The following is a 23,203-nucleotide window of genomic DNA, read 5'->3' as shown; positions in this document are numbered from 1 at the left end:
AAACAATCGAGGTCTTTTCCAATTTATAATTTCAGTTACATCACACTGCAAACTTTTGCTATAAATTCTGTATCTTACAACCTTATTCTCCACAACCACCTGAAGGAGCAGCGCTCCGAAAGCTCGTGCTTCCAAATAAACCTGTTGGACTATAGCCTGGTGTTGTGCAATTTTTTAACTGTGTACACCCCAGTCCAACACTGGTGACTTCAAAGCAGGAGTAAATAGAGGTGGGCCTTCTAGCATGTTGATTCCATTTTCTGCCCAGCTGCCTTGGTCCCTCGGGTGGCAGCAGGCCTGATTCCATTACTTTCCACCTCCTCAGAACCAAACTAATTTTAAAGAAGATAGATTTGGCAAAGTGGGAAGCTTCCCAACTCAACATTGCCCTAATTCACTTAAGGCATGTGAAGTCACTCATGCTCGGTAGCCATAAGTAATGAAAAAATACACAGTATGTACACCATACAATAAAACCCATAGAAATGCGTATTTCTTTTGAAAAAAGGATTTTATTAAATATCTGTATGTTGTTATATGAATGGTATACTTTGATGATTAAAAGCAATGTTCCAGTACAAATATGGAGCCATATTATTTCTCCATTGAAGTGTAGAAACAAAGTATAAAATTGAATATAAACTGAATTTGTCAATTGCATGAAGATCTTGAAACTGAGAAAATAATATTGAACAATTTAATTTTGTTCTATTATAAATCGCAATTTCAAAACATTGTCTAAATAATAAAGGACCAATTTCAAGACCAGATTATGATTCTCATTCAGTCACATTTATACCTCACTCTCTTTATTAAACATCATGCAGGAGATTTATTGCAAATTAAAATAACAAATTTAAATAAAAGTTCAACAGGACCAAAACAATTTTTGTTTGATTTCCCAAAGATATCTAAAAGGTATCGGTCATTGCATTTTTTTTAAAAATAAATCTCTTGATTCTCCATGCATTATTTTTCTACCATATTCATTAGCGAGATTTCTTTAATAAGACTAATCTAGTATTTTTTCCTGCATTTCTCAAAGTGGTAGCTACCTATTGAAAATCAATGAAGGTGTCAATGTTCACAGTCCTCTATTCACGTACTAAAAGTTACTGATCAATTACAGGGCGACCCCCTGTAATTGTTTTCTGTGGTTTCAGTTACCTTTGGTTTACCGTGGCCCAAACATATTAGGGGGAACCTTCCGGAATCATTGGCCTACCGGGAAGGTAAATTTCCCATTTAAATAAATGGGTTTGCACAGTTTCGGGCTTCCACGCTAAGTCTTGGAACATATCCCCCATGGGTACAGGGGGACTACTGTATATAATTAAGTAAATCAGCAATAATCCAAAAATTATTTGCCATTCAATGGAAGTCATTTATTCATGAATGCATAGATTAGTAATTTTCCCACAACCTGTTGTTCATTAACTACCTGAAACTAATTTCCAACTCACTCCCAAACAATCAAAAATACTCACATTCATCTCACAGTGTCAGCATATTCAACTGAACAACAAAGAGCAGACAGACTGAAATATTCAATCCTTTTAAGACGGATTCAATCAAAATCAGAAAAGAAACATCAGATTTTCTTCAAATAAATTAGAGCTTTTATATTATTTTGGGATATAGGCTGCAAAATGTCTTACTAAGTTGCTTTTCATGGTTTTTATATGTGGAAATTGCACATCCTTGAAAACATCATAAGTTAAACAGTTCTACAACACTGAATGTCAACAATATGTAAGAGTTTACATTGTACAAACAAAAATACAAAACTGTTGATTAATGGACAAAAGGAAAAATAACAAATTTATTTCAGGAGCTAAAGTTTCTCTGCAAACAAATTGGAGAATTTACTTGTCTGGACATATAAAAAAAAGCTTAATTTTGAAAAACCAGATTATTGACTCTAATGCTCAGTTTCAATAGATCTTCTTTCACCATAATGCACAGATTGTTTGAAGTACAAACCAGTATACTTTACACAAAGTAATAATTTGAAGGTAATCATTTTGTAGTAAAATTAATAAAGTACATTATTTTGCTTAAAAGTAGAATATTATAAGTAGAAACTTACAAAATAAATACAAAATATTGTCAACACTTCGTTATAAAAGACATCTGGTTAGATTGTTCATAATAAATACACAAACCTTGTTTGGAAAAATATATAAAGCTACATATAATGTAGTAAAAATTAAACGTATTCAAAAGGGATATAATGCAGTTCAGAAAGACGTTAGTTTGTTCATCATATTTGTTCATATAAACAACGGCATTTTAAATAAAGCACACTTTTAATACTGACAGTAAAAAGGTTGGAAAGTTGAAAAATCTAAAACGTATTAAGAAATGAATAATAGCTTTCAGGGGATTGGAACAAAGTTACATACGCTATAAGTTTGTTGAACTGAATATCTCCTTCTATAGCATAAAATTTGATGGTTCAATTTTAGATCTCATGCTCTTTTCATCCATTCTGGTGGCGAATATGATCAGGGTGCAGAATTTTGAGATATTAATGTGCTAAATACACAAATTCGCCCTTCTCTCCTCCCAGCTGTACCAAGTAAAATACTGGAGACAGGTTGATCAGTAAGACATTTGTGTTGTCATGGAAGGAGACAAAAATTTCCATATAGTCCCCTCATAATTCCTGGTGGCTGATACAGACCAACAATATCAGATATCAAAACATATTTCTTATCTTTCTTCTTAAGTGGGACAATTGGTGGAAGTTATCATCCTTACTGTAATAGCAAATAATTGTCCAAAAGGTTTTGCTTTGGAAACTCAACATGATTCATTTTGAGGATACTTACACGACTATACCAAATGATACTCCTATTTTTGGCATGTCTGACAAGTACTTTGTTTGTTGCTGTCATAATAATCAAGCACTCAAATCCGGCTTCAAAGTTTCTTCACTTAAAGGAAGAAAATATTAATTTAGTGCGATAAATGTGGTCATGTAGCTGAACTGCAGTTGTCATGTTCCACTGTCTATGGTAACAGAAAGTCATGACAGAACACAATTGTGACCTTTGGCTAACAATCATAAGGCAGAGTATGGAATAGAACAAGAACAATCAACCTCTATTTCATCTTACTGTTAATTTTCTCTTTTTTTAAAAAACCAGGCCTTCATCAGAAGGTCAAAAATTCTTTTTATGGTAGAAATGCTTGTAAGTTTGAAACTTCCCTGTCACAATTCCTTTTGGGATATGTAACCCTAAGCAAGTCCCCGTTTCAGGTGCAATACAAAATTAATACTGGAGGTGCCTCACTGACAGGCAATGGAGAAAATTCACCAACACAGGAAGTTGTGTCATTGTTAATTCAAATATATTGTAAACGAACTGAGTCCAATAGATTGCCATCTAATATAGATTGATTATCCCATAACCTTCCAATAATCCAAATGCAGAAGGTTCTAATGAAAGGACATCAATCTGAAGTGTTTCGCTCTCCACAGATGCTGCCAGTATTTCCAGCATTTTCAGTTTTTTATCCCTCACAATAATAACTTGATGATTAACAGTCACTACTTTCGTGTCTATCTGTACATTTTATAGTACAGACAGATCATGACAAGATTTTGATCTCACTTTATAAGCCATTTTTTTATTGTTCTTTGCAACGATTCTATCCAAAAAGCGTCGGGCCTTCCTAGGGAAGCTCTCCCTTCTTTTGTACAGTGCCATTCTTCGCTCATTTACTTCTTTGCTGTCTCTCCTGAGCCGTACCTGTCGCACAATTCCTTCAAAGAGTTCTTGTACATTGTGCTGGACTGCAGCAGAGGTCTCGATGAACTTGCAGTCAAAAACAACAGCACAAGATCTGCCCTCTGCAAATGAAAAAAAATTCAATGTTTAAAAGAGAAGACGTACATCTGCCTTCTGCTTAACAAAATTAGTCATTTGGCTGTTCCTCAACAAGTGATGCAGAATTCTTTGAAATTTTTCATATGAATTGCAAAGTCTTTGATGTTATGGTTGGAAGTAAGGTGTTCCCCCAAGTAAAGCAAGTGCAACTGGAAATAACTGAGATTTAACTGGTTGTGTACTGCTAGTTGTGATCACTGCAACTTAGTGAATGTTGCATCTACTGACATACCAACTGCTGAAACAGTGTATTAATAATAAATAATACTTGCATCTATGTTGTGCTTTATCAAGTCAGAATATCTCAAATTGTCAGACACACAATGTACTTCAAAAGTACAAAAAAACTGTTATGCAAACAATGCAACCAATCTGAAGAACGAAATGATGAATCAATTAAATTTCTGAGTGTTTTTGTTGGTGAAGCAGAAATCATTGGTGTTCTTTGAATACTGACATGAGAGATTAGGATCCATCATGCTATAAAATTCCTGCATTCATGGGTTTTTTTCTTTTGTCCAAATATTGGCCAATCTTGATCAGTCCTGTCAGTTTTAAGGTATTGACTCCAGACCAGAAATCCTTAGTTATTTCCCCAACTGGTTTATTCATCAGTTCTGACAGCTAGTATCAGGAGGCTGTAAAACTGGAGAGCATTCCCAGTCAACTCCTTATTGTGACAGTGATTGAAATTATTTCAGAGTTCAGATTCTTTATGTAACTACAACAACAATAATAATAATAATGATCTGAATGTTGGTCATGAATGTTTACAATAACAGTACACCTCCAAAATTTTGAAAATTGGAAGCTCAGAGTAGGTTGTGAAATGCACTCACCTTGATTCAACCAAACTCTATTTGGTTGGGGGAAATCCAACAATATATATGCCTTTGGTCCTTTAAGATTTAACTTGGAGCGCTCCTCTCCCTAAAATGGTTGGTAAGATCAGCTAAAGAGTCTTGGAGGGGATGGAGAGAAGGAGTAAGGGGTCTTACAAAGAGGACTGTTCTTAAATGTAAAAGGGAAACACTATGGCTCTTCTAAATCTTTTCAAACCTTTCTTGATGGGAAAATTAGCATGTATTGTCCATCTCTAAGTCCTCTTGGGAAAGTGGTGAGCAACATTCTTGAACAACTACAGTTCATGTGATGTACCTAGAGTGCTGTGAGCGAGGGAGTTCAGGGATTTTGACCCAATGACACTAAAAGAATGGTGATATAGTTCTAAGTCAGGATGGTGTGTGCCTTAGAGAGGATGGTAGGGAGGTAGTGTTGTCCTTGTCCTTCCATGTTGTAGAGGAGGTTACCTTTTCTATCATGTTGCTACACCTTCCCTGTTTATTGTTCCATGTAGGCTCGATCTCAAGAGTTGAACATCATCAATTCTAATAATGGAGGGAAATTTAGGAAATTTCACATTGTTTGGGATTTGTCCCTGCAATCCAGTTGACAGAAATCTGTATCCTAATGTTTGCATTAGGATCTTATAGCAGCCAACACGAGATCTGAAGTAACTGAGACATATGACTCTATATCCTACTGTTTCTTGATCAAATGGATTGATCTAGATCATTAGACAATGCCTGTGTCTTCATCTGCAGCCATGCTCAGCAAGGCAGCAGCTGTGGGACCTACAGTCTAGGGATTAGAGTGTAAATAAGAAGTTACTCTACTTGAGTTTCTTTGATGATGACTCTTGTTGGAAGAAATGGTAATAAGGCAACTAGCCTGCTTTTTACTTGCTACTTTGGCGTGGCTTGCCTTCTCATGGTGTGCTCAGCAACGCCAGCAAGCATGTACAGATGATTTACTTCAGCTTTCAGCCAGCGAGTAACAGCTCTGCAAGCTGTGAAAAGTAACGGATCCAAATTTGTCATGGAGAAAGCATTCTCAGATTGGATAGGCATATTCCCGCTCCTAGGTAACACAGAGAATGGGTAGCTGTTTGCAATGCTCTTGAGTCAGTTCTTCATTTAGTTTTGATGAGCTTCCATAAAAGTTTGGTTGTGACCACTTTGATGGCATGATCTTTGACACAACCGCTTGATGAAGGAGCAGCGCTCCCAAAGCTAGTGCTTCCAATTAAACCTGTTTGACTATAACCTGGTGTTGTGAGACTTTTATCTTTGAAACTTGGCATGCAATGTAACATTGCTCTAAGCTATATTGGCATAACTTTGTGAGCTAGCATTCTCTCGTAACAGAATATTTGAAGTTCATGTCTTGCACTCATATTCTCAAGAATGAAAAGAACTGATCTTTGATTTTTCAGCTTTGGCCTACAGATGAATAAATGCATGGCAGTTGGTTTGCTATGATATTGCTGGTGATTGAGAATAGATTACTGGTTGGTAATTAGCTGGATTATATTCATCCTGCTTTTTGTGGGCAAGTCATCCAGGGTAATTTTTCTGGATTTTCTGGAGCACAGATGTTCAGTACAACAACCAATTCTTGATATCAGGTTCTGGGCTTGGACTGAAGGCTTGGGCTTGGAACAGGGCATTCCTGGAACAGAATTTATTACTTTGGTTTTACTTTTTGTTGAAGGTGAGACTGAAGTTATCGCATGGATTGGTGAACAAATCCATATAACATTGCATGTTTAGTTCTGGATGAGCAACCAGTCACAGTTCCTGGCAAACAGGAAACAGCAAGGTATGTTGCTGGAGATCTTGGTCTTTGCCTGGTGTCTTCTTAGTTTGAGCATCTTTCCATCCATGTGACATATGACTTCACTGTCATGGAAGGCATTGGGCAGCATGGCCAAGAAATCCATGCTGTAGAGGATTGGTGCGAACACGCAGTCTGGTTTAACTCCATTAATGACTGGGAATGGTTCAGAAGACACCATTATCCAGGACAAACATATTGTCATAGGACTATTAAATTATTGAGAGCAAATAAATTTATCTATTACTTTCCAAGAGTCCTCACTGATGTCTGGGTCAAAGGCTTTTGTCAAATCAACAAAATAGTATTGAGGTCCAATAGAGGTACAGCCACACACAATGATGCAAGACTGAACTTTGTTTCCAAAAGGAGTGTGCTATGGACTCCTCTTCTACCAATAGTGTCATACAATAGGCAGATTGGTGAGAATGAAGTTTTTTTTTCATCTTGTTGGTTCTTTCACCTCCTGTTACAGGTCCAGTCTGTCAGATAAGTCATTCAGAATTCGATCAACTTGATCAGTGGTACTACCAAGCCATCTTGGTAATGGACAATGAAGTTCCCCACACAGAGTATATTCTGTGTCATTGCTACCATTAACATGTCTTCCATGTGGCGATTACAATGGTACTTCTTAACAGACTGATATCTATATGTTGAATTAAGAAGCAAAAGACTTTATGACATGTACAATTGTTTTATTGTCAATCTATAGTTTAGCACAAACACCAGTTTCTACCTTTTCCTTCTGGCCCTTTTCTCTATCCACATGCTGAAACTTATATTGATAAAAAATATGGTTCTTTTTCAAAAAATATACCAAATTAACAATGTAACAAGTCATCCAATTAATAAGACAGCTCCTTTTTCCTTATTTCTCTTTTCGTTTTTTTATTAATTAGAAGTGTTATCACACAGAATCAAATGGCTTTTTCCCACCACCAAATCGCCAGCATTTAGTTTTCATCCATTAACCACCACCAGTAAATCAGCTGCGTTTCCAATTGAATAATTTTCATGAAAAGCCTGTTAAGGGCAATGCAGGCTACCAAAGGTAGACAGAGGTAGGGAGAGGGAAAGGGGGCTAAATCAAATGGAGTTGGAAGGGAGGGTAGGCACTCCACCCCTGTGGTGTCCACCTCCCTCTCTAAAAGCATCAGGAATATTGGTGGACACAAGAAGAGAGCTCTTTTGTTTTATAGCCAGAAGTGCTATCACATACTGTTTTTAACTACTAACCACCTCCAGTAACCACCATGTAGTCAAATCAAACAAGCAAAACCCAAAGTAGGCAATGTTGATTTAAAAAAAAATCAAGAATCAACTTATTCACATCCCAATCTGGAGTATTGAGTAAAACAGGAGACATACCTGCCACAGAAACTTCTCGACATCGCACAAGGTCACACTTGTTCCCGACTAATATAATTGGAATATCCTCAGCCTGTCGTGTTCGCCGGAGCTGGATGCGAAGCTCAGAAGCTTTCTCAAAGCTTGCTCTGTCAGTGATGGAGTATACAATGAGATATGCATCGCCTATCAGCATACAATGATTCTGTTTCCAGTTGTCTTCATCCTACCAGCAGACAAAAGTAAAGGCTAAGATGTCAGCTTCTATTTTAATTCTAGAAATAGAAAAATGATTGGATGCAACAACTGAAAGAATATGTTTTACAGTTTATAGGCTGCTGTGAATTACAATGCAAAAGAAACCAGCTGTTAAAGAAACTCAACTGAACAGAAAATGCAGCTGGTATTATTTACTCAGATCAACTGATTTATTGTTAGGTTTAGAAATTTGTTGGCATAATCTTCATGAAGCAAAATGTACAGCATATTTAACCATTTCACACCTAAACTTCTCATGTGGCTTTTCTGGATTAATTTCCATGGCATCATCCTCAGAGTCATTAACATCTAATTAATGCGTCCTTTTAAGGTGATTGGCTTGAATACTGATTAAACAAACTGAGCTTTTCTTTTTAAGGAATAATTATCTATAAATACTGAAATTAAATCTGTTTGAACAACGTATGTGATTGGCATATTCTGAAATTTCTTAAATGCAAAATGAATACTTGGCACAGTTCTGGAAGGAATTTGCCACAATCTTATCATTTGTTCCTTTTCTGAAAAAATTTAAGGTCACCTTTGTTCCGATTATTGATCTATTTACAAAGGAATCTTCAGGGATAGTTCTATTGATAGTAGAAACGTGTGAAACATAAATATGTAATATTTGTGTTTATATAGTTTTCTTGTTGCAGCAACTCAAAATGTTCTACGTAGCATTTTCTTTCCTCCAGATGTGGTGGCTGTTATGTTAGCAGGGTTAATTATTGTTATTAGGTTACTTTACCAGGGACATAAAAGATGCAGTATTATAGCACTAAGGTTAGCTTTCCAGACTTAGCATATGTCAACTATAGGAGAAATCCACCACTCTATACTACATGGTCAACTCATACACTTGCATTCCAAGCATTAAAAAATTGTTGTACTACCTTATTTTCCCACGTGTCCATCACAACAAGGGTAGCTCCCTCTCCATCTACGGTGATTGTTCGCTCATAGGTGTCTTCTACAAAGAATAAGGAAAATGACATTTATAAGTGAACACATTATGGAAATTTAGCAATTTAATAAATAGAAGAATGTCACAGATCAATGATAATTAACCCATATAGATAGTTGCTGAGGTACACTGTATGGCACTGACAAACTACTATAAATGACCTTGATCAATTTTGGCCTTTACCTCATTTGGTAGCTGTGCTTTCAGCCATCTAATTATTAATTGGTTTCTCTCAATAAGCCCTTTCTTCTCCTGTCCGACTGTAAGTCAGTACTTAAAATCTCCTTCATAGACTGAGCTTTGGCCACCTGTGTTAATGTCTACTTATGTAGTCAGGCATCAGGTTTGTTGGGAAGCTTTTCTATTAAGCAACTTGGGATTTTTTGATGACTTTACAGTTGATGACTTACATTAAGTTTATGCTCCTTGGTAGTTGACTAATGAGAAAGATTTCTCTCTGTCTTTGCTCCTCATTAATTTGTATACCTCAATCAGGTTTTCCTTCAACCTTCAGGGGAAAACAGTCCCAGCCTACTCAGCCTCTCTTCACAGCTGATTTGCTCCAGAGATAGGTAACATCCTGGTGAAAACAGAAAGAACTGTGGATGCTGTAAATCAGAAACACATACAGAAATTGCTGGAAAAACTCAGCAGGTCTGGCAGCATCTCTGGAGTGAAATCAGAACTAAGGAAGGGTTACTCAATCTGATACGTTAACTGTGATTTTTCTCCACAGATGCTGCCAGACGTACTGAGCTTTTCCAACAATTTCTGTTTTTGTAACATCCCCGTGAATCTCTTCTACATCCTCTCTGGCATAACTGCATCCATCCTGCAGTATATTGACAAGAACTGCATGCAGTTCTCCAACAATGGCCAAACTATAATGTTTTAAAAAGCTATTTTGAAAGAAATTATATTTAAACACTGAATACTGACGGTATAATTAAATAACTTTTTTTAGGTGGGGTTTTGTGAAATTAATTTGGACAACCGTCTTTCTGACATCCAGCTTCAGCAAGAAACACACAAGACAGGGGTACACTGCAGAAAGCTGCAGGTTAAAACTCCCAGTGGTGTACACAGCAAAGAATATGGAACCTGACAACGTCCAAAACAGCACATTACAGTCCTATCAACAATATGATGGAAGGTGACATCAACAGTATTATCCAGCAATACTGACTCTGCAATAAATGCTCAGTTTTGAATCCCCAGGAGTACTCAGTTCAATGTTTCATTTCTGTCTGATGTGTCCTTTACTTCAGATTTGATGAAGTATGGCATTTAGAAGGTTAAGGGGTGACCTGACCTAATTTCAAGATATTATCAGGGAAAGGCAGAATAGATAAAGATAAAACTGTTTTCACTGGTTGTAAATTCTAGAATTAAGGGGCATAGTCTAAAAATAAGGGCCAGACTGCTCAGGAAATGTTAGGATGAATTTCTACACACAAATGGTATTAGAGATTAGGCACTCCCTTCCTCAAATGGCACTTGATGCTAGATCAGTTGTTCATTTTGAATCTGAGATAGATTGTGTTTTGTTAAGCAAAGGTACTAAGGGATATGGGCCATAGATAGTTATAAGGACTTACTCCACAGATCAGCCATGATATCATTTACTTGGCAGAACATGTTCAAGGGGCTGAATGGCCAATGCCTGTTCCTATACTTGAAAACAATGGGAATCAGAGACAAACACTCCACTGCTTGGAGTCATTCAATCCCAAAGGATGGTTGTGATTGATGAAGGTCATTCATCTGCGTCCTAGGACATCACCAAGAGCTCCTCAGGATAGGTTCTAAGGCCCAGTCATCTTCAGCTGCTTGATCAATGACCTTATTTCCAAAATAAAGGCAAAAATGGGAGATGCCTGCTGATGACTGCACAGCATTCAGTAACATTCATGACTCATAAGCTAGACCAACATCTACTGGACATCCCAAAATGCCTTTGAGAAGTGGATAATTGGTTTCGTTCTGAACAGCTACCATCGTTAAGGTGCAGGAACATCCACAACACTGTAGGGGAAAGGAGTTCCAGGATTTTGACCCAGCAACATTGAAGCAACAACAATGTATAGTTCCATATCAGGATGATACGTAGCTTGGAGGGAAACTTAATGGTGGTCCCATGCTGCTGCTGCCCTTAACGCTTTAGGTGGTGATGGGCATGGGTTTGGAAGGTGCTGTTAAAGAAGCCTTGGTGAATTGCTGCAGGACATCTTATACATAGTACACACTGCTGCCCCTGAGCATTGATGGTGAAAGCAGGGAGTGTTAAAGTGGTGGATGTGGTGTCAGTTAAGTGGCTGCTTTGTTCCGACGGAGCTATCAGGAAATTGGAGAGTATACCTTCATACTCCTGGCTTTGGCCTTATATATTTTGAACAGTTTTTCGGGATCGGGAAGTGAAGTACCTGCATCAGGATTTCCAGCATCTGGCCTGTGTCTAGTGCAGTTCTTCTTTTGCTCATTGGTAGTCCCAGGATATTGATAGTGGTAATGCTATTGAATGCCATACAATTCCAAGTCTTTGAACTGCTACCATAGCCAAAATGTTCAGAAGGCCAGTTCAATTAAGCCTCTAGTTATTGGTAACCTCAAGGACATTGATTGTGGGCGATTCAGTAATGGTAATGTCATTGAATATTAAGGTGTGAATGGTTCAATTCTTTTTTTATGGAGATGGTCATTGACTGGCACTTAACAGCCTAAGCCTGGATGTCATCCAGGTCTTGCTACATGTGGACACAGACTGCTTTAATGTCTGAGGAATTGTAAATGGCATTGAATATTATGCAACCATCAGTAATTATCATAAAATCTGGCCTTCTGACGTGGATGGGCAAGGTCATTTCTGAAGCAGCTGTCAATAGTTGGGCCTTGGACATTATTTTGATGTAGCCAAGATGATCAACCTCCAACAACCACAATCGTTTTTCTCTGTGACATGTACGGCTCCTACCAGCAGAAAGATTTATCCCCAGTTCCCACTGACTTCAGTTTTGCTAATGCTTTTGCTGCCACATTCAGTCAAATACTGTTTAATGTCAAAGGTACTTACTCTCAACTTACTCTGGAGTTCAGCTCTTTAGGTCCATGTTTGTCACAAAGCTACACATGAAGTAAGGAGTAAAGTGGAGGAACTCAAACTGAGTAAGTTAGTTCTTTGGAAATGGCACTGTTGATGGTCCCTTTTATCACTTTGCTGATGGTCGAGAATAGATGGATGGGTGTTAATTAGGCAGCTTGCATCTTGCCCATTATTTTTGTGCACAGGATGTATCTAGGGATTTTTTCACATTGTCAGCTAGATGCCAATACTGTAGCTGGTACAGCTTGCCTAGGGGTGTAGCTATTTATGGCAAACAGGTCTTTCGTACTATTTCTGGAATGTTGTCATGGCCCATAGTTTTTGCAGTATCTATTGTCTTCAGTCAATTCATAACATCATATGGAGTGAATCTAATTGGCTGAAAACTGCCATCTGTGATGTTGGATACTTATAAAGAAGCCAAAATAAATCAGCTGAATGAAGTTTTCAGCCTTGTCATTTGCGTCAATTTGCTGGGCTCCTTCACTATTGATTACAAAGATATTTGTGGAGCCCCACCTGCATTAGTTATTTAACTGTCCACCACCATTTGCAACTGGGTGAGACAGAACTGCAGAGCTTAGATCTGATCCAATGATTGTGGGATCATTAAGCCCTCCCTATCAAGTATTGCTTCCGCTGTTTGGCATGAAAGCAGTGCTGTGTTATAGATTCATGAGGTTGACACTTTATTTTTCGATGTGCCTGATGGTGATGGCATGCCTTCCTACACTCTTTATTGAACCAGGATTGATCACCTGGCTTCATAGGAATGGCAACATCTCAGCATGAGGTTACAGATTGTGGGTGAATACAATTCTGTTGCTGCTGATAGACCACAGTGCCTGATAGATACCCAGTTTTGAGTTGCTGGATTTGTTTGGAGCCTGCCCATTTACAATGGTGGAACGGAAAATAACCTCAACTTAAAGTCAGGACTGTTGTCTCCACAATTATTGCATGGTAGTCACTCCTACAGATACTGACGTAGACGGATCAGCCTGCGAAAGGTGACTTGATGAGGATATGGTTAAACAGATGGTTTTTCCTTTTGTTGGTTACTTCACCATCTGCTACAAACACAGCTTAGCATCTATGTCTTCTGGCATTTGACCAGCTCAGTCCATTCTGGTGCACTGAGTCACTTGTGGACATTGAAGCCAGGGTACATGCTATGCCCTTTACCACCTTTGGGCTTCCACCAAATCATGTTCAACATGGTGGAGTACTGGTGTATCAGCCAGGTAGAAGGGTGAGCAGGTTGGAGAGATGAGGGAGGGGGACAGAGAGAGAGAAAGAGAGAGGAGAGAGAGAGGAGGGACAAAGAGAGAGAGAGACAGACAGAGAGAGACAGAGACAGAAAGAGAGACAGGCAGAGACAGAGAAAGAGACAGACAGAGAGAGAGAGAGAGAGAGACTGGGAGAGACAGAGACTGAGAGAGACAGAGACTGAGAGAGACAAACAGATAGAAAGAGCAGTCAGTTGTAATCAGCATGAGGTTTCCTTGCTCCAGTTGACTTGCTGCCATGAGACTTTGTGGAGCTTGCAGACAATGTTGAGGGCTCCCAGTACAACTCCTTCCTGATCATATTCCATTGCGCCTCCACCTCTGATGGCTCTGTCCTGCAAGTGGGACAGGACATATCTAGGGAAGGTGATAATTGTGTCTTAGCCAGTGTCTGTAATTATGACTATGTTAGGCTGATGCTTGATTCGTCCATGAGATATTATTAGGGAGGATTGTGCAGAAATGATTGCCTTGGGTTTACCATTGTTGTTTCCGTTATCTAGGTCAATTCTAGTGTTCTGTCTGGTTTCATTCTTTTGTTTAGTCTTTTTATGAGGTTTGGTTACAACTGAGTAACTTGCAATGCTATTTCAGAGGGCAGTTAAAAGTCAAAGACTTTGCTACAGATTTAAATGACCATGTAGGCCAAACTAGGTAAGGATGACAGATTTCCTTCCCTACAGGATATTAGCAAACTTTTTTACAACAATAACAATAGTTACATTGTCAAGCTAGATTATAATTAAAAAGTTCTATTGAGTTCAAATTCCACTATCTGCCATGGTGGAAATCAAACCGTAATCCCTAAGATATGAGTAGGTCCGAGGCTAGGAATGCTGTGGCTCACCTCTTGACTTCTGAAACTTCCCAACATCAATACACACAAGTCACAATGGTGAGTATTAGTGAAAAAAGTTCAACTCTATTCAGGGGAAAGTAGCCTGTTGGATCAGAACGCTGTTTACCAGTTTAAAGAGTCAGTCACTTCACAACTGGTGCACAATTGTGCATACCATCTGAAGTATGCACTGCAGCAACTCACCTTGACACCTTTGACAGAATCGTTCAAACCTGTGACCTCTACCATCTAAAAGGGCAAGGTTAAAGATGCAAAGGAACTTTACCACCTGAAAAATTCCTCTCCAGGTTACAAACCCTGCTCCACTTGGAGCTATATCACTGCTCCTTTGCTGTCACTGTATCCACTGTCAACATCCAGGAACTCTCCACGTAACACCATTGGAGATGTACCTACCCCACATAGTCCGCAATAGCTCAAGAACAGCTCATCGATATCTTTGCAATATCATTTAAGGATGGGAAACAAATGCTGCCTTTGCCCATGACATTCATGTCCTATTAATGGATAATAAGACCTAAACTCAGTCCAAGACCTTATAGCTTTCCTTTTTATCATGTCAATCGTGTTTATTGCATATGAGGAAGATTTTAAATTTTATACCCAGTACAGTGTAAAATTGATAAATCTACAGTTGCTAAAGAGTATTAGTCCCTGGGTTGCTTTTAATGAGTTGAAGTTACAAGTTAATTTATTCCCGCCTTTAATTAATCTGTTCAGATATGTCACGACACACCTCTGAAGCAAGTGGGACTTAGCCTAAGTCTAAAGATGTACAGGTCAGGTGAATTGGCCATGCAAAATTGCCCATAGTGATAGGTGCATTAGTTGGAGGGAAGTGGGTCTGGGTGGGTTACTCTTCGCAGGGTCGGTGTGGACTTGTTGGGCCAAAGGGCCTCTTTCCACATTGTAGGTAATCTAATCTAAGTCTCCTGGCTCAGACGTGGGGACATGACCACAGCACAAGATCCTATTTATCCCCTTCTTCAGTCAATTTCAGAACTCCGACAGCAACTTCTAATAGTAACATTATCATGCTTTTACAGAGGCTTAGAATTAAACCAATTTATAGCCGAGTCCAAAATTCCCATTTAGATCCTCTATCTGCTGAATTAGCTCAGTCAAGCTTCCAATCTTCGGCTCGAAATAACCTGTCTTGGTTCCTTTTCCTTCGCATTATTCAATGACTCATGTTGGTCAGGAAATTTTAAGTTGTGTCGACTAAAGCAATTGTGAAAATACATCCCTTTCAGTAATATGCACAGGCTAAATAATATCCCACAACATTCAAAGATTCAGGTCTGTCAAAAAAAAGTTCCTTTAAAATGATTTCATTCAACAATAACAGTTGTACTAAATTAAATACATCCAGGCGTACTTCTGTTATTCAATGAACAAGACATCTGTGAAGAAACCAGGTAATCTCTTGTGGAGGACTCCAGAACCTTCTGCAAGGTGAAAGAGCTCATGAGGTGCAATGGGAGTGAGCGACCTCTGTTCCAGGAGGCCTGGTTCAAGTCCCACCTGCTCCAGAGGTGTGTTATAACATCCCTGAACAGGTTTGTTTAAAAAATATACTCTGCTCTGCAAGGTGGATTTACCTTCAGTCAAGGGCTCTTGTGTTGTAGTGGTTCTGTCCCTACTTCTGACCCGGGAGGCCCAAGTTCAAGTCCCAACTGCTTTAAAGATATGTAATAACATCTCTGAACAGAATAATTAGAAAACATTCTGGCTATTGAGGGAGTGCAGCGTAGGTTCATGAGGTCAATTCCCGGAATGGCGGGACTATCTTACACTGAAAGATTGGAGCGATTGGGCTTTTATACGCTTGAGTTTAGAAGTTGAGAGGGGATCTGATTGAGACGTATAAGATTATTAAAGGATTGGTCACTCTGGAGGCAGGAAGCATGTTTCCAGCCATGATCATAATGAATGGTGGTGCTGGCTTGAAGGGCAGAATGGCCTACTCCTGCAGCTATTGTCTATTGTCTATAAAACATCTATTTACCTTCAGTCAAGGGCTCTTGTGGAACAGTGGTAGTGCCCCTACCTCAGATCCATAAGGCCCAGGTTCAAGACCTACCTGATCTAGAAGTGTATGACCATTTAAAAATACCTAGTTACCTTCAGTTTTCAATTGCATGTTATGTTTAGTTACAATAGGAACCAAGAATTGCAGTCTGTTTAAAACACAATATACTACTGAACTGGATAACTTACTCCAAACCATACTCAACTGTGCTCATTCAAAAAAGTTATTAAACTGTTGATTAAAATATTGCAGCCTATGACTAAAATAAGTACAAACAACCACATAAATATTGATCTCAATCTCCTGAATTTGCAGTAATGAATTTTCGAACTCTCAGATTTAAAGGTCATCCCGCAAATAGTATATTGTGAACTGAAAAAAGACAGCTAAGTAAACAGCTACACCTACACACAGATCTCTCAGATTGAGGTGGTAACGTTACAAGAAGCTCCCAAAAGGAATGCAGGCTTAAGGTTCTGATTCTTTACTCAACAGCAAATTATGCTTGAGATACTAAAGATATAAAAATGTCATAGCCGCATAGAAGGAGACCATTCAGCTCTCTGAGTCCATGCCAGCATTTTGTTGAGTAACCAAATCCATTTCTCTGCTCTAACCATTATTCCTACAAGTTCAATTCCCTCAACTGCCCATTCAATTTTATTTGAAAGCCTGAATTTTCTACAATTCCACAAGTCTTGTAGATTTGTCAGATATGGTGTTAATGTATTGCATAAAGAAAATGTACTGGCACAGGGATTTTGCAGAGGCAAAATGAATATTTAAAGGTTTAATTACCAGAAATTGGCATTATTGTTAAGGCCAGGATTTATTACCCATCCCTAATTGTGCTTGAGGATGTGGTGATGGAACCTATTCTTGAACTGCTACGATTCCATGCAGACATGTTCTTTTTCCACAATATTGATGTGTAGAGATTTCTGGGATTATATTCATGACTGCAAAAGAATGGGCATAGATGTCTAAATCAACTCATTGTGAAGTTTGGAGGTGCTCTCAAAGAAGCTCTGACAATCTCTTACAATGCATGCTGTAAACTGAAAATTACAGCCATTGCCTGCCATGTACAGAGGGAACAATGTTTACGCCAGTGGATGTGATAATGAACATGCAGATTGGTTTAGCTTAGAGGGTATCAATCACTTTGATTTAGGTTGATTAGGAAATTATGTTATAAGGATAATGGTACATCTTTAAAGAATAATGGGGCTTCCCAACAGGGCCAGGGACTTGGGTTTGATTCCACCCTTGGGTGGAGTTTGCACATTTTCCCTGTGTCTACGAGATTTCCTCTAGGTGGTCTGGTTTCCTCCCACAATCCAAAAATGTGCAGATTAGGCGGATTGGTCATGAGAAATTTAGTGTTACAGAAATAGAAGAGGGGGTGAATCTGGGTGATGTCAGCATGAACTTGATGGGCCAGATGGCTTGCTTCCACACTGTAGGGATTCTATGAAATATACATTCCTTGAAGGTGCAAACATTTCACAAAAAATTATCCAAATGTGACTAATAAGAAGAGTTACAAGATCCTTACATGAAATTCAAAGATATTGCCAAGACATTCTTAATGTTGCCAAAAGGAACAGGAAGTATGATAGTTTGGAGGATTTTACAATTTAGATTTTAGAATGGATGACATTGACAAAGAAAAAAGAAAGAATTGAGAAGACTAGCAAGAAACAAAAAGAGACTTTAAACATTTCCATAGTTACTTAAACAGGAAGAAATTAATAAAAGTGAATATGGCATATTAGACACAGTAATATCTGAAATTATAATGAGAAGGAAGGTGATGGTCGAGATATGAAAAAATATTCTGGGCAGATTTTTTTCCTGTGAGTTTCTGAAGCCCACCATCAGGCTGAAAAGTGGGACAGACACTTGGGGTGTGTGGAAAACAGTCATTTTGTTGTGGCTTTCATTTGGGCAGCTAATTAATGGCCAAGGGCTGGCCCTGCTGTCAACCTAAGTATGTAAAAGTGAGGACTGCAGATGCTGGAGATCAGAATCGAGCGCGTAATGCTGGAAAAGCACAGCAGGTCAGGCAGCTTCCGAGGAGCAGGAGAACTGACATTTCGACTGCATGCAACTCCAGACACACAACGATGTGGTTAACTTTAATTGAAATAACTTAGCAGGTGCCTCAGTCATATCTACTTGTTACAAAGTCTGATAAAATGAATGAAAATGTATAAACCACCTAGCAATAACTAACTAACCACAAAAGGCAATCTTGTAAACTTTCCTTATTGACATCTGGGAATGTATACCAAACTTAGGTGGATTGGCCATGGAGAGAGCTGATCCACAGACTTGGCAAGGAACAGCCTGGACCTGTCTATCAGATATGATTCCATGAGAATGGCTATGTCCCAGACACCACCACCACTATCTCTCGTTACATTCCAACTGGCAGGACAGACCCATGAGAGGTGGCGGCACAATAGGAATTAAGTAGAAAGGAGTTGCCCTGCTAGTTCTCCACAGTGACTATGATCATGAAGTCTCATGGCATCAGGTCAAATCAGCAAGGAAACCTCCTGCTAATTACTATCTACCACTCCCCCCCTCAGCTTTTAGATGACTACTGTCCACATTAACACCACTTGGAGAAGCATTTATGGTGGCAAGGCTACAGAATATATTCTGGGTAGAGGACTTCAATGTCAACCACCAAGGGTTTCTTGACAAGACCATTATTTACTAAACTGACCAAATCCTAAAAGTACATAGAGTTATAGAGACTGACAACATGAAAACAGACCCTTCGGTCCAACTCGATATCCTAAATTAATCTAGTCCTATTTGCCAGCATTTGGACCACATCCCTCTAAACCCTTTCTATTCATATACCCATCCAGATAGCTTTTAAATGTTGCAATTGTACCAGCCACCACCACTTCCTCTGGCAGCTCATTCCCTAGACGCACCACCCTTTGTATGAAAATGTTGCCCCTTAGGTCCTTTTTAAATCTTTCCCCTCTCACCCTAAATCCATGTCCTCTAGTTCTGGACTCCCCCACCCCAGGGAAAAGACCTTGTCTATTAACCCTATCCATGACCCTCATGATTTTATAAATCTCGCCAAGGGCACCCCTCAGCCTCTGATGCTCCAGGGAAAACAGCTCCAGCCTATTCAGCCTCTCCCTATAGCTCAAACCCTCCAACCCTGGCAACACTGGGCCTGTGCTAAGTGAATGAACTAACAAGAGCAATAAATTTTCTTGACCTTATTCTCACTAATGTAAGGAGCAATGCTCCTGAAGATAGTACTTCCAAATAAACCTATTGGACTATAAACTGGTGTTGTGTGATTTTTAACTCTGTCCACCCCAGTCCAACACCAGCACCGCTGCATCATAATTTATTTATAGCAGATGTATCTACACGTCGTTTTGGTTGGAATGATCCCCGCACAGTCCAATGGAAATGAATTCCTACCTTCACATTTAGGATACCCTCTATCACCATTGCATGGAAATACTACCATGCTGAATGGCATAGATTTTGAACAGACCTAGCAACTCAAGACTGGGCATCCATGACGTGCTTTGGCCAATCACCAGCAGCAGAACTGTACTCAAACAAAGTCTGCAATCTCGTGAACTGTCATATCTCCCATCCCCAACAAGCCAGGACATCCATGGAAGAGAGCAGGAAAGCCCACCTAAAAATGAGGTGTCAACCTGGTAAAGCTATAGCGAGAGCAGCAGATCAATGACACAACTAAACGATCTCACAGTCAATGAATCAGATTTAAGGTCTACAGTCCTGCCACACCTGAACGTTGATCTCAGTGCAAATTTGTGGAAGTTTTGCTCTGCACAGAACGAAAGTCGTGCGTTCTCACTTTACAAGAACGATTATAATTCAGACGTACTTCATTGGCTGTGAAACATGGAGGTGCAGTGCAAATTTTTTCTTTAAAACGAAAATGAAGGGTGCACGGTATCAGAATTCTTACCGCCCAAAACGCCCCAGTTCTCCAGATTGTTTTGCAGTCCAGCAAATATACTTGTCAATGTGGACTTTCCAACTCCTGTTTCTCCGATCAGGACCACCCTGTACAGGTTGTTGCCGGAATCTGTGGATGTGACCGAGTCGGAGGACTCAGAGGACCAGCTCCCTCTGCAGGGTTCTCCAGGGTTCATGCAGGATTTCGATCGCACCACATGCGTGTCCCCCCTCCACAGCTGCCTGCCGTCTGCTGGAATGCTCCAACGCTGCTGTACGGGTGTCGGCGTCAACGACGAGCTACTTCGCCTCCTAGTGTCGTTTAAAGTCATGTTTCACACCATACAGGGCACTGCCAACAAAGATCAGAGCGATTCAATAGACTGAGCACAGGTTAACGACTGTTGATTTTACCGATCAGGGCGAACAATTCAAAAACATTCGGTTTGTGCTTCGGGGACAGACAATTAACTGGTGAGCTCCTTCCATCGTTGGTTCATCATTAACAAACTCTACGGAATAAAAAGGACCCAGTCACTGAGGAAACTACAATCAGATAGTAGCAGAGAAACTGAGCAACTCCGTAAGGATTTGTGGAGGGAGAAACAGAATTCACGTTTCGAGCCCAATCTGACTTGTTTGCAATTAGTTGAATTGGCCACTTTCCCTCCAGATCTCTCTCCTCTCTCTGGTTAAAGTTCTTTGCTCGTAAACTTTTCCAGGACGCCTGGAGTTAGCATTCTGGGTAAAAGGACAAAACTAAAGGACTTTCGTATTTGGGGAAAAAGGTGGGAGACTAACATTGAAAAGCCAAGCCTCCCTCTTTCACCACTCACTAATATCTTGCAAATTTATATCGTTAATAATATTTCACAAATATTAAGTCTTGTCTACACAGAAGACAACACTCGGTGATTGTTTAGAAACAGCCCTTAATTGATTTGACAATTGCATTAAGATATATATTTTTAAAGAAAAATGCTATTCAAAATACACTGTAAGTGTAATAGTTTGTGGATAAAACATCTTACCCTGCAGTCTCTTTGCCGTTCTGGGTTATTTCTAATTGAAGAAGTCTGCGGGTGCTGATTTATACATTACCCCCCCCCCCCCCCCCGATGGTGTTGTCGTCCTGGCTCTAATTCTTTCTGATCTCTCCTCTGGTTTATATTAAGCAGATCAGATCAGAACAGGGCTTTTCCGTGATGTCACTAAAACTCCAAGCTCCCCTGACAGCTCCTGGAGATTTTAAAACAGACCACAAATCCCATCGTCTCCTCCTCCTCTTCCAATACCCCCCTCCCCCTCCAGAAGGATGTGAGAAAGTTAAGAGGGTTCTGATATGAACAGGAAAAGAAAGTAACGGTGCAAGTAGCTAGTGGTGTAATTCAACCTCAACTAACACTGTAACATTGAAAAGATACGAATGAACATTTTAGCAAAATGTTCAGTTTAAATGAGAAAAGTGGCCAGATGGAGTTATACAATATAGTTAGCAATGATTTTGCTGAAGTACGGAAGGAGTCTGCAAGTTGTACCCAAGTCCCCAAGGCGGCTTCATAACGAGGCATCGTGGTCATGGCTCCGCCTGTCTCCACTTCTGTGTCGCAGAACCGGGCAGTGTTCTGAAGATGTCAGCTCCTTGTTAGATGTATATTTTACACAAGTATAGCTCATTGAAAGTTATACTTAAGTATTTTTTGAGAGGACACTGCTAGCATGACAGGAATAGCTGGGATCAGGAGATCTGCAGACCCATATCTAACTTGTGTTTCTAATTTCTTTATTTACATCATGCTCGATTTCGGGGTAACCCTCGGTTTGAACCGCATGCACCCCCACTTTCACCAGCAATTGAAAATTAACGAAATTCGTATTGGATGAACCAACGCAATGGTAGTGCAGACCAGAAACCGAAACCATATATCTTTTTCATATCCAGAAAGGAATAAACCTAGATCTAAAATAACATAATTACAGCAACCGTGGAGCAAACCCATACTTTTTGATGTTCCCCCACAGGCGTCAACAGAACATCAGACGCTTGCTAAAATAAAACAAATATTTATCCTTTCTGTTAATAGAAAATAGTATTGTCATAGACTCCCGTACTGATCCCACAGGACTCTGAATTAACATAAATAAGTTTGAGTTGTAAGAGTAGTATTGGTAGATCTAACAATGTTATGCTTGTAAGGATTAGCAAACTGAAGTTCCTGCCTTTAAACCGTCGACATACTGATCCCGGCTGAGGATGGGGACTGGAATTCCTTTCCGTTATTGGTTCATTGCTAAAGAAAGGCCAACTGGGATAAGGCATTGGATAGTGCTTTAACCCATAAAAAAGTACATTGTGCAAGACGGCGAAAGAGCAAAGCAATCTTAGAAATGTGATAGAGAAATTGATGGAGTTTAATTTTAATAGTTTTGCTGGTAGTAGAACCCTGTTTTTAGCAAACCATTTGTGAAAACTTATATTTTGTAGTATTCCGAATTTTGAAATAATTGTAAACAAAGTCAGTTAAGTAAAATTACACATGTCAAATTTAATATTTGACCAATGCCAGAAAACTATACGTAATCAAATAAAGTTCAATATCCTCCAGAAGTTGCCTTTCAATTGAAATTCAGTCATGGTCTGTTTTAATGATAAAGATTAGTGTTATCAAAGATAAGTAAAAATAACAAGCTATAACATTTGGATATGGAACTCTAAATTTCCGAATCCCAGCCATTCCTGTGAATTTAGAATTGTCTTTAATAAAAAGTATACCTGGGTCATCGTCTGAGTACCGCTA

General features: G+C 39.2%; 1 protein-coding gene across 1 annotated transcript; it reads right to left on the bottom strand.

Moving 5' to 3' along the window:
* Nucleotides 1–492: 492 nt before the first annotated feature.
* On the bottom strand, nt 493–21,675 carry gem (GTP binding protein overexpressed in skeletal muscle). Its single transcript, XM_043688060.1, has 5 exons — nt 21,437–21,675; nt 20,416–20,757; nt 9,077–9,153; nt 7,944–8,148; nt 493–3,859 (listed from the first exon to the last, which is right to left on the bottom strand). Exons 2-5 carry the CDS (start codon nt 20,735–20,737, stop codon nt 3,582–3,584), a joined length of 882 nt encoding a protein of 293 aa, XP_043543995.1. The 5' UTR covers nt 20,738–20,757; nt 21,437–21,675; the 3' UTR covers nt 493–3,581.
* Between the last annotated feature and the right edge of the window lie 1,528 nt (nt 21,676–23,203).

This window comes from Chiloscyllium plagiosum, chromosome 4 (assembly GCF_004010195.1).
Source record: "Chiloscyllium plagiosum isolate BGI_BamShark_2017 chromosome 4, ASM401019v2, whole genome shotgun sequence".
NCBI classification, from domain to species: Eukaryota; Metazoa; Chordata; class Chondrichthyes; order Orectolobiformes; family Hemiscylliidae; genus Chiloscyllium; species Chiloscyllium plagiosum.
The sequence above is the reverse complement of the archived record's forward strand: the minus strand, read 5'-3'. Positions and strand labels throughout refer to the sequence as shown.